Source organism: Chelonoidis abingdonii, chromosome 24 (assembly GCF_003597395.2).
Source record: "Chelonoidis abingdonii isolate Lonesome George chromosome 24, CheloAbing_2.0, whole genome shotgun sequence".
Lineage (NCBI taxonomy): Eukaryota > Metazoa > Chordata > Testudines > Testudinidae > Chelonoidis > Chelonoidis abingdonii.
Genome location: NC_133792.1, coordinates 22,123,833 through 22,136,307, shown reverse-complemented (window position 1 = coordinate 22,136,307; position 12,475 = coordinate 22,123,833). Strand labels below are relative to the sequence as shown.

General features: G+C 40.5%; 1 protein-coding gene across 4 annotated transcripts in view; it reads left to right on the top strand.

Annotated features, from left to right (window-relative positions):
- TTLL11 (tubulin tyrosine ligase like 11) overlaps positions 1 to 12,475 on the top strand; it is a 231,818-nt gene that overhangs the window by 129,658 nt on the left and 89,685 nt on the right. For all 4 annotated transcript variants that reach the window (XM_075060650.1, XM_075060651.1, XM_075060649.1 and 1 more), the window contains exons 5-6: positions 1,031 to 1,126; positions 1,650 to 1,768. In XM_075060650.1, coding sequence (XP_074916751.1) covers positions 1,031 to 1,126; positions 1,650 to 1,768 — 215 coding nt within the window. The remainder of the gene's footprint in view (positions 1 to 1,030; positions 1,127 to 1,649; positions 1,769 to 12,475) is intronic.

Genomic DNA, 12,475 nt, shown 5'->3' with positions numbered 1-12,475 from the left:
ATTATGAATTGATACTCTATAACTAAAGGTTTATATTAGAAATAAATGTGATTCTCGAGATTTAGCCTCTAACCTGCAAGCCACCAGCTGTGTCTGTGTGAAGCCTGCTCAAAGAAATACTTTGTATAAAACTTTTTAAACATTAATTGACTCTAAGTGCCTGTTCTCTAAGTGACACTTTGTAGTCCCTACTTTACTTTGTAATGGCCGCTGTGAACCAAAACAGTAGCCGTTATAGTACATAGATAGAAAACCCCATCCTCTGTAAGTTTTTCATCTCACTTTATTTTTGAATGATAAAAGACAGGGAGTCTCACATAAATTGGTAACACCCCGAAGTTAAAGAGACAATGAAATAGATGGGATTAAGATAGAAAATGTATGTGAATGAGTGCCTAGTTTAATTAATGAATAAATGGTTAGGGAGTTACCAACCTGAAGAATTCAGTGTCGGCTGAAGAAGGTGTCAAGTGGAAACAACCAGATGACCTCCGGGGGGCGAACTGGAATCCACCCCAAACACCTAACAAACATCTGACAGAATGGAGCCAGCCACCTGCTGATTGATCTAGCAACAGCAGAATGAAACAACTCCCATGAACTAACATAGGGAAAAATCCCTATAAAACTGGACTCTGAAGACTGAGGACTTTGAGTCTATGGTTCTGCTGCCAGCCTCCAGGAGCATCAGGTGCACCTGACCCGGACTCGGCTCCACTCTTGTGTACAAGGTACCTAGCCAGTATTCTGTCACAAGCAACTTTAGGCTGGTAACTATAATATCTATACAGAACTTGTATGCATGTTTGTGTGAATGGATATGGATATAGATAAGTAATCATAGGAATAAGTAGCCAAACAACGTTGTTTGCTGTTATCTTTTATTTTATTATGGTATTTACAATAAATGTGACAAATGTCTTGTCCCCTTTAATAAGATCCTGCTAGTTTTTATTGGTTTAACAATATGTGCAATTCTCTAAAAGAAATTGCAGTGAGTGAAAGTAATGTTGTGTTGCGTTATGCACAGATTTTAGGATTTGACATTCTCCTAATGAAAAATTTGAAGCCTGTGTTACTTGAAGTAAATGCAAACCCCAGCATGAGAATAGAACATGAGCAAGAGGTAAGACCTTCCAGCTTGACATGATATTAGAATGTAATTGTTTGGGGGTTGGTTTTTTGGTCTTTTTCCATTTTTGAAAGATGGAAGCTGTCGGCTAACATGAAACCTGTAATGCTGTTTGTAATATTTGGCTTTGCAATCATTGGTAATCTGATACTCTTGAAACATGACTTATTGGAATTGTGAAAGCTCTCCGTCATCCTTGTTAGAAATGCTCTTATTCAACATCCTGGCAGTTGAGTTAATTATATTTGGGTGAATATTAACCATTTTTCACGTTTGTGTATATAAATGGTAACATTGATGGCGATGATCTTTTTTTCAATGTATTTAGGTGACTTGACTAAAATTTCCATAGTATCATTTTGTGTATGTCAACAGGTAATTTTTAATCTTTACTGAAGTGTTCTATGCTCTGTCATTGTATATTTATGACCTAAGGGATAGGAATAAGACTTGAGCAGCTACATAATAAATAAGCAGCAGTTCTACACTGAACAATTGTATCCTTTACAAATTAAAGCTTTCTCCAGGAGTGTTTGAAAATGTCCCAAGCCCCGTTGATGAAGAAATAAAAGTAGCTGTCATCAGAGATACCCTTCGTCTAATGGACCCGTACAAAAAGAAGAAAAAAGATAATCAGTAAGTTTAACTGTTTGTCAGCAGTGCCCACCAATAATCCTAAAAGTAATCCTCAAAAGCATTTAGGTTTTAAAACCTTGCTTTCAGAATTGTTAATGCTTTTCTAAAGAACTGCAGTGTGATCCAGTGAGATCAGCTTTAACTACCAGCTTTAACTACCAGTGCATAACTCCTTATTGCATACTCATCCGAGTAGTTTTTGAGCACTTTTATTCTAATAACTGGATCCAACATTAGTGCCAGTGATGTAGTAATCCATGCTTTTTGCCTTTATAAGTTTTGGTTCTCAAGCATCATTTTTGACTCACAAAGTCAGGAAATGCAGATTTGTATATTAATTTGTTTTGAAAGTCACACAATGCTCTGTTGAGAAATGACTTGCCCCCAGTGACTTGGGGGGAGGGATAGTTCAGTGGTTTGAGGATTGGCCTGCTAACCCCAGGGTTGTGAGTTCAGTCATTGAGGAGGCCACTAAGGGATCTAAGGCAAAATCAGTACTTGTTCTTGCTAGTGAAGGCAGGGGGCTGGACTCAATGACCTTTCAAGATCCCTTCCAGTTCTAGGAGATAGATAGATAGATAAATGGAGATATCCTATCTATCTGAGCTGAAATAGTTAGAAATTGCATATAAAAATTGTTTCCTTGTTCTGTGACAATAAACATAATCATTCTAAAGCACAAATAGTCAGTAACTAGTAATAGTTACTATTTTAAAGTTGGAGCTGATCTGGGAATAGGACTTGCATTGGAGGAACAGTAATACAACCTGCACAGAAGTGCCAGTGGTAGGACAAGATTAAGAAGAGAAAGCAGAAATGCTTTCTGTTTTAACGAAACACCTTGTTTTTAAGCAATCTCTTGCAGCCAAGAAAGGGGGAAATGGTGTTTCACTAAGAGCCTTTGCCTGTGAGTCTGTCTCTGCTCTAAAATGTCTGTCTTTCTTCTCTTGTCACTTAGCAGTAAGCTTAAATTGGTTATTCATATTCTATGATGAGTTCAAGGACAATTTTGCTATCCTTGTATTGAAAGAAAGAGCAGGAAAAGTAGAATTGTGTATATGTAGGTTTTTTTATATACAGTTGGAAAATTTTATTCTTCTGCTTGCCTAAGGAGCATGCAGTCAAGGCATGATTTTTGACAAAATCAGCTAATTTTTTTTCAAATGCAGTGTGTTTACATGTATTTGTTGCAGCAGTCAGTATACATGTTGACTGATTACCTAGCAATCGTTCTCTGATCTTAACTATATTAAATTTTAACCCTTAGTAAGAGTACTTCAACACTGAGAGCTGCAAAATGGATCTTGTTCTCTATTCCTGTAATTAAGCTATGTCTCCTTTATATTTATTCAGCCATTATCTCATGCATTCATTAACTGTATTTAAGTATGGGATGCAAGGTGCAGCATATGGTAACAAATGAGGAAGTTAGTGAAGCACTCCAGTATGTGCTTGGAATGCTTACCCATTGAGTATCTTTTATGGCACGTTTTCACTGCAAAATAACTTTATAATAGGATTATCCTGTGATGAGAGAAACCACTGTCTCATCACAGCATGAATTCATCAGTAACATAGCTTTTCTCAAGATGATCTGATTACAGATGATCTTGTTACTGGGTATCTTGGTATCATCAGCACAAGACTGTCTTGTTCATTACTTCTCAGGGAGGTTTTTCCCATGTCTGAGCTGTGTTCTTAGTATGTGTTATATTTTCATCTTGATGGATAGCAATTTGGGTGCGACAGCTCTTCTTGCATCAAGGTACAATTTATCCTTCCTTTTGTAAATACCGTCTCGTACTGACGATGGCGTGCCCCTGCCAGAGTGTCTTCCAGGAGCGTTCACTCAAGAGTTGACTCTCACTGAAAATGTGCAACAAGAGTTAATTTTGTTTAAAGTCTACAAAAGCTTTTGGAATCATGGGCTAGTATGTCTGAAAAAAATCAGTTGCCTAGTGGGGAATGAGTAGTCAATTAAAGGTGAACAGAATTGTACTCAAAACTTTCAGGGGACTTTAATGTGGGTGATTGGATGTAGATTCTGGTGGGAGATGTGGGCCATAGTGCAAACTTCACTATGTGCAAAGGTTCAAGGGCCTGAGTCTATTACCCTGTACCAGTTTTATACTAGTGTAACGACATTGGGCTGGTGCAGAACTTTAGCGTGATAGGACTCAAGCACCAACTACCTCTGGGTTGTTTTCTTAGAAAATGTTTTATAGCATTTTCATTTTGTGCATTTCTTCTCTCACCTGTTTCAGTTGGACTTCAATGAGTGTTAAAATGTGCCTCTGTTTCCCTTTTCCACACACATTCCTTCTTTGTAAGGGTCCCGTTTAAAGATTATAGCTAAATAACCAGCTGAAGACACAGAGGACTAAGCAAAATATTTTATGTATTGATTGTAATATTATTGCTATTCCAGTTCTTATTGGCTGCATGGTTATAACTGAATCAGGCACATTAAGCCCAGAAAAATAACATAAAGGAGTCATGTTTTGAAAACCAGCCATGCATCAAACATCCTCCACTTTATTTTTAGTGATAAGTTGTTAATGGACATTGATTTAAATAAAATTTGGCAGTGTATGTAACACTCAGTTTGAACATATGGGAAAAAATTTAGAAAGAAATGGCAAGCTGTAAATGAATGGCATCTTAGACAGGTGACTATTCTGCTTTGGGGATGGATTTGATTTCCCTCTAATTATCTCCTGGATTAAAATAAATGAAGCATCAAAATGAAAGTGAGTTTTAGAAATCATCCAAAAACACTTCATTATCAGGCAAAATGAATAGGCCATATATATTCTGTACTAACAGTTTTTCTTCAGTTTTTACTCTTTATGGAGCTTTGATTTTTTTTTCCCCTATGAAGTGATATATTACATTGAAAGTGCGAGTTAAGCAAAATCAAAGCAGTGCATTTATTATGCTGTACATTTGATTTTCTCCAGCAACATTCAGAGCCTTCAGATCCACTAAGAGCCAATAATTATTTTGGCAATGCCAGTAAGAAGTAATTGAAAATTTACAGCGATACAGACCAGCTCAATGAGGATCACTAAATGCATCTGTGGACTGTGTATTTGCTACATGTACTGAATTTGGCATTTGCTTAGCATTATAGCCCTTTACAGTGTTAGCCCTGACCCTGCAAATACTTATGCGTCTGCCTAATTTTTATGTCTCAAAGTAGCCTCATCAATTTCAGTGGGACTGCTCGTACTTACAATTAAGTATATGCATAGGTGTTTGTGTGATCGGGAGCTCTGTAGCGTACTGAATAATAGAGGAATAGAGTTCTTTTCATGTAGTATTGAGAGAGATCCTTTGCTGCCCAATGATGTGAGGTACATGGGCAAAACAGAGTGGAAGGGAAGAGTAGAACCAACATGGCATTCTCCCTTCCTTCCCCCAAGCCCATGGAAGCCCCTTCATTCATACCAAAACCATGTTGATGGGCTGAGTATTTTTGAGGTATGTCCTGAGCTGGAAAGGAGGCATGAGATTCCCACTGTCTGCAGTATGTTCCTGTCTAGCACTGGCAGATAACCTTGTACAAGTTAATGCTCTTCTTTGCTGCATTAACTTCCTCCTTGTGTCTGTATTCTTTGGTAAGGGCCAGTTGCCTGCAGAGGAACCAATCTTAGCAAAATTTCCTGAGAGAGATCTGTTTGGGCGAGAGAGGTGTACTGGTCTGAGAGTGCAGAATCTACAAGGTTGGAACTTCCTATCTCCTTTGAATCCCCAATCTCTTTAGGTTTGGGACCCTATGCCTCTTGGCTGGAGATAAAATCTCCGTATCCCGCAGAGGAGAATTCAAAGCCAACTCCATGAGGTTTGTCTGGGAAGTTTCCTACAACATACTCGATAACTCTAGCCAGTATATGCAGTTTTTTTGCTCAGTAGTTTACAAACAAGAGACTAGGATAGCTCTTATAAGAGCTAAAGCAAAAGGCAGCTAACCAAACACAAGTTTTCATTGCTTGTTTCCTTTTTGCTCTCCTCATTTTAAAAAAGGGTCCAACTGAAAAAAATGCATTGTTAAAGGCTACAGAAAAATCCTCTTTTTAGACATTATCAAATAACCTAAATTTTGACTCATGAGAATTTTTCTTCTTGCATAGCTTTCATCTCTAGGACTAATTCTCCTTTCTTTAGGCATTCTTAATTAAGAACTGGAGGTTCACTCACAATCAGTAAAGGGAAATAAATAAAGCATTAATGAAGCCACTATCCAGTGAGTTTAATTTTGTGCTGTGGTATTTTTTTCATAGATATTAAGGCTTAAAAGGACCATTATGATCATTTAGTCTGATCTGCTGCAGAACATCAGCCATAGAATCTTATCCAGTAATTTTGGCATCAAGCCCAATAACTTGGAGCCAAGTTTGTTCCTTGGAGAGCCTGTATTTGGAACTCTAAACAAATCTATTGAATAACATTACTGAAAACTTGGAATGAATGGCCAATAAATGCACTGTCCTCTGAATTTCTGATTTGAACCTTTCTGCACTTCCAGTTTCAGAACTATATTATAAAGTAGTGTGTTTTTTCCAGGTTTCATTTATTAACCAGCAACTGTAGTTATTTTGTTCCCAAACTTAAGTTATGCTGAAAACTTTCATCTCAACACCATTAATAGCCAGTATTCTACCATCAGATCATGTGTGTATTTTCTTATCAAGATGAATGGGGCATTGATTGTAAAATAAAGAGACACATGTCCTTCTTGGTGGTCATGGCTAGCTTATAGAGGCATCATCTAGACCAATAGCCTTGTGATGTAATATTGGTCTTCTATATCTTGTGTTGTAAAACACATCCTACTATATTACAATGTTTCTTACAGATAAATTTGCTTTGAGTTTGCTCTTTGTGGTTCACATGCATTTCATAACTTTTTGAGGTGGAGTGTGTGATTTTTGATTTGCACAATTAAAGGGATGGTGTAATGATGCTAAGCAATACTGAAATAAATCAACTTTGCTCATGTAAACAGCAGTTTAATTAAGATAATCACTGAAGCAAATCATTGTTCAGATTGTGCCTTCAATTGAAAATCTGTTTCAAAAGGTTTCACAAAACTTTTTTTCTTTTTTGGTACCTAATTTTAAGCATTTGTAGTAGCAATAATAAAGGCTTTAAATTAAAATGGTTAATAGCCATTTCTTAACTGTCATCAATTTATTCCTCTTCAGAAAAGCTTTGGATTTAAGGCTGAGTGTGCTCCTGAGCAGACTTAAACTTAAGTGTGGATAGTACACGCTGCATATTCACACTTGGCTGTTAGATGCAGATAGTTTGCGTGGTGGTGAATTGGTAGCCATGTATATCATTTAGAGTATGTATGCTCTAAATATCTTTTGAAAATCATTCATATTATCTTAGCTTCTTCCTTCCAGCACTGATGATTTGCTTCCCTGTTGTGCCGAAAGGAAATATTTGAATCTTGGCTTATTAATGCTAATTAGCCTGGAGAAAATAAGAGAATTGTTTTTCAGAAAATATTTGCAGTTATAGTAAACCATTTTATAGTTATTACTTAAATCTTGGTGCTTATTATGGGTCCCATTATGATCATTTGGATTTACATGTTTATCTTGAATTAAGCTGAATGTTTTCTACGTGGCTCAAGAGATATACTAAGCATTCTGTACTTCTGACATAGAAAACATGCAAAATGTAACGGGACATGGGTATTTAGCAGTGCATTTTCACAAATATTTCATAGTTATTATTGTTAAAGATATCAGTTGGTCATGGAATAATACCTGCTTCTCACCTAATAAAAAAGATGGAGGTGCAAAGCCACAAGTAATATACGCCTTTTATTGTGCACTGAAATCGCCAATGATGAGAACAGAAAAGAAACATTTTACAAACCAAGTGGAATTTAATCTATGGCTTTTACAAAAATGATCAGTTCATCATGTTTGCAAAAACAGGTGTTCATTAACTGGTGTGATCTTGCTGTTGTACTGTTCATCTGTATTGCTTCTTAAGTGTTCATTGTCAGAACAGACAACTCCAGGGCTTTTCAGTTTTGAGTTCAGCCTTGAAATTTATATGTGTTGTTGTGGTTGATTACTTTCTTGCAAGTTACCTGGTGCTATATGCTCAGTTCCCACTCTTTTTTGGCCATGTGGCTTTAGTAAGTGACAGATGAGATTAACCATTCTTCTGCTCAGGAAGGTCCACAAATTTTTACAAGATCAGTGTGCAAGCATTAGTTGATACCACACTGTTTTGAGAGACCAACTCTAATTTCAATTTGTATCAGGGGGTTATTTTAACTGTGTAGCTAGGAAGGAAACTTCAGTTAAGTACTTGCAGAGACTCTTGCACAGAAGAATAAGAAAACTAGTAATTAGTTTTCTTTTTTCCAGTGGAAAGGTCACACGTTTGCCTCACTCTTAGCAACTTCTGCTGATATGGGTCAAAAATAGTGGGCTGTGGGTTGGGGAGAACATGATATTCTGCAGTGATGAGTATGAAAGAATGCAATATTCTTGGTCTGTAAAATCATGACTGGTGTGGAGAAAGTAAATAAAGAAGTGTTATTTACTCCTTCTCATAACACAAGAACTAGAGGTCATCAAATGAAATTAATAAAAAATAAAGGAAGTATTTTTTCACACAACGCACAGTCAACTTTTGGAACTCCTTGCCAGAGGATATTGTGAAGGCCAAGACCATAACAATGTTCAAAAAAAGAACTAGATAAGTTCATGGAGGATTGGTCCATCAATGGTTATTAGCCAGGATGAGCAGGGATGGTGTCCCTAGCCTCTGTTTGCCAGAAGCTGGGATTGGGCGACAGAGGATGGGTCACTTGACAATTACCTGTTCTGTTCATTTCCTCTGGGGCACCTGGCATTGGCCACTGTCAGAAGACAGGATACTGGGCTAGGCGGACCTTTGTTCTGACCCAGTATGGCCGTTCCTATGTTCTTGCTCCCATTCTCTGCCAGTGATTGGCAGGTCTAATTCTGCTAGCTGAGCTGTAAATCATTATAAGAGAGCTGTGAACCTTCCTACTACATGGTCCCGTTTCTTACTATTGCTGCTAATACCTAGATGCGGAGAATCACATAGGTCTCTGGTATTTGTATTTACATTTTTCAAAAAGAAATGCAAGATCACTTAGACTGCTGCATTTGGTTTATTTTCCAGATGCTTTTTAGTCAGTTTCATAACCTTCCCTTCCCCAGTGCTCCCAAGTCCTGTTTAAAGAGAATACAGAAATATGGAATGTGTAATGGTGTCTCTAAATATTTATGAAAATTAAAATCAATCATTCTTGCCATTGATTGATTTATCTCATTGTACATATTTCTGAGATACGATTATAACAGGATGGCCACCACCCAATGCCACCTCCTGGCCAGGGATACCCTGCTTCTTTTTTCTCCTTCTTCCGGGATCCTTAAACAAAACTCCACACAGTTTTGATTATTCAGTCACAGCCATTCTTGGGGTTTGGTTTCTTTATTAACACAAATTTCCAAAAAGCAACCACAGAGCCGAACCTTCCACTTAGCCTTAAGCCAGGCACAGCCTCTCTTCCCTGAGGCACTGTCCCTTCTGGCTGCCTGAGCAGCTGGAGAAGATGCCAGGTTGGGCCCGCCTTCTTCCAAAGAAGAAGAAGAACGTTCAGCTGGATCTTCTTACCCAACCCCAGTTCCCTTCTTCAAAGTGTCTTACAGGAGGCCCTCTCTTCTTGCAGCTCCACTCTGCCTTTCCACTTCTAGCCCTGCTATCACTGAACTCCCTCTCCTCTGACCCTTTATAGACCAGCTGCAGGTCCATCCCTTTAATTGGCTCAGCTGGGAGCACCAGCTCTGGCACAGAGGAGCTGGACCTGTTTCAATCATGGGGCCTGTGACAAGGTTATTGTGACCTGGGCAGGTTTAATAGATCAGAGTCTCAGTGCATAAATGTGTGGAGAAGGTGATGATAGAATACTAGTTTTACAGCTCTCACTGATGAGAAACTCTGTGACCTTATTTGTTCTGCAATTCAGTTGTAAATTTGTTTATTTTAGTATCTTCTAGAACCATTAGTGTCTGCTTATGTAGGTAACTGTCTGATTGTCTGCAGTGATTTTATCTTTACAATTGCCAGTGTATTCCTTTCTGTATATTTTATTTTGGAGTCTGTTTGATGCTCACAAAAATTTAAGGCATAAGACTGCCTGGAGGCAGGCATGGTGTGTGTGTGGGGTAGGATCTTAAACTTTCCCAATCAACACCACTGCTAGTGCATCTGAACTGGCAGGTTTTTCTCTCCTGTTATTCCAGTGCACACACAGCCTGATCTACTGCAGTTCCTGTGATTCCAGTCAGAGTTCTCCCCCAACTCTGAGTGCCTTGAATCCTGACATGCAGCACTTCCTCTGCTAGTCCTAGACTTCTCCAGTGCAGAGAGAGTTGGATTTTGCTGTGATTTTGTGATATTCATAAAAGGGGACTGTAGTGGGGCGGACTGCCCCACTCACTGGGAGGATTGGCTGTGGCAGGGCAGGGAGCCTGTGCAGCCCGGGAGCCAATCAGAAAAGGGCTTATGGGGAGCCAATCAGGGCCCAGATTGGAGGGAAACAATCAGAGCCAGCCTCACCCATATACAAAGACTGCCCAGAGCAGGAGCGGTCTGTCTGTTCCAGGCCTTTGACAGGGGAAGGTCAGTCTCCAAAGGGGAGACTAGCGCTGTGGACAGCGTAGTGCTGGGCAGGCTCAGGGAGACTAGAAGGCTCTAGCCCATAGCCACCAGGCTGCAGGCCCTGAAGGGAAGGGCCTAGTGGGTGCAAGGGGCCTAGGGGAAGCAGCCCAGGGGAACAGACAGAGGAGTGGAAAAAAAGGACAGCGAGGCTGATGCCAGAGGGTCTCTGGGTCGGGACCCAGAGTAGAGGGCGGGCCTGGGTCCCCCCCTTCCTCCTTGCAGTACATCCAGCCATTGGCCGTAGGGAGCGGCCATTATAGACTATGCCCGATCCCTGACGAGGGATTAGACATTGGGGTGTATGATTGCACATGGTGGCTGGAGTGGAGGACTGCTGATCACCGAGCCCCGGAAGGGGGTCCAGATGAACTAAGGGACACTGCCGGAGGGCAGTGGCCTCAAAGAGGACGCTGCCGAGCAAGGAGCAACGCGGGTCCAGCAACAGCAGCGGAGAGCAGAGGGCAGAACAATGGATGGGACACCACCAGGAGGGGGCGCGCACCACTGGAATTGAGCTAATTCCTAGAGTAACCAGCAGGAAGCGCCGTGGGTGGTGAGTCCCAGCCCGTTTACAGGGACTAAGCAGAAACTCGCACAGCCCATTCTTGTTTATTCCTAATTTAAGCTACAGCCTTGAGAGGTGAAATGCTTGTACACTTACTCATCTCGCTGCCAAAGTCACTTCATTTTTCATTTTTAAAGATTCATTTAAACATATTGGCTTTTGTCACCAAAGGATGCATTTTATCCATTCCAATGAATGCTGCTGCATTTCTGTAGTCGTTTCTGTAGCTTCTTCAGAGGACAATCTACCAGTCAGGAAGGAAAGTGGAAACTGAATTAATTTAAAACCTGTGCTGTTATCACAGCAACCAACTTTGTAAAATGTAACTGTTTTTACATTACACAACTGGAAGCTGTCACAAATCTCTGTACAGACATCACAAGATGCACACTCAATAAATTAATTTATGGGGAGAAGTCATTAGTGGGAATACAGCACAGGCATCCACCATGCACAAACAAATGCGCTGCTGTCAAGCTATAAGAACAGCTGTACTTGTCTGAACCTTAGGCATGTGCACATTGCTTCATTTTCATTTGAATGCTAAGTTATTTTCTCACAGAGAGGCCATGAACCAAGTGCACAAGTCTGATGTTCATAGCCTGGTTCTCTCAGGCCACATCTGGCTTTAACTTTACATGTGAGCTCTAGAACTCCTGTCTGCTCCTTTTATCTGCAACCTCCAGTTTTTCATTTGTGCTCTTGACATGTTCCTCTGTCCTCCCCCTCTAGCAGACCACATCTTCTAGAGCAGGGGTCAGCAACCTTTCAGAAGTGCTGTGCCAAGACTTCATTTAGTCTCTCTAATTTTAAGGTTTCGCATGCCGGTAATACATTTTCACGTTCTTAGAAGGTTTCTCGCTGTAAGTCTATATAAACTGTTGTTGTATGTATGTAAAGTAAACAAGTTTTTTAAAAAATGTTTTTAAGAAGCTTCATTTAAAATTTAATTTTAAATGCAGATCTTATCAGTTTAGTGCAGTGGTTCTTAACCTGGGGTGCACGCACCCCCGGGGCAGGGCCAGTGCAAGGATATTTTGTGCCCTAGGCGAAACTTCTACTTTGCACCGCCCCTCTTGCACATCAGTTCATTGAGGGGCAAATCCCAACGAGTCTTTATAGACCCCAGGGGTCAGCCATGCCCAGGGGCTGCTTCTCAGACCAGGTTCCCACCTTCCCGCCCCCTGAACTCCTCTGGAGGGTGCACAGCCCCCTGCGAGCCCCCCCCGCCCAGGTGGCCCCTGCCCCGGGTTCACTCACTGGCTTTACCGGGCTTGGGACACTGCAGCAGCTCCACAGGGAGGAGCCGCCTTCCGGAGGCACTGGAGAGCCAGAGCGTCCCACTTGCGGCAGCAGCAAATCCCAGCCATGGAGGAGCTGGCATGGTGCAGGGGGGCAGCAGCCCTGCAAAGGTG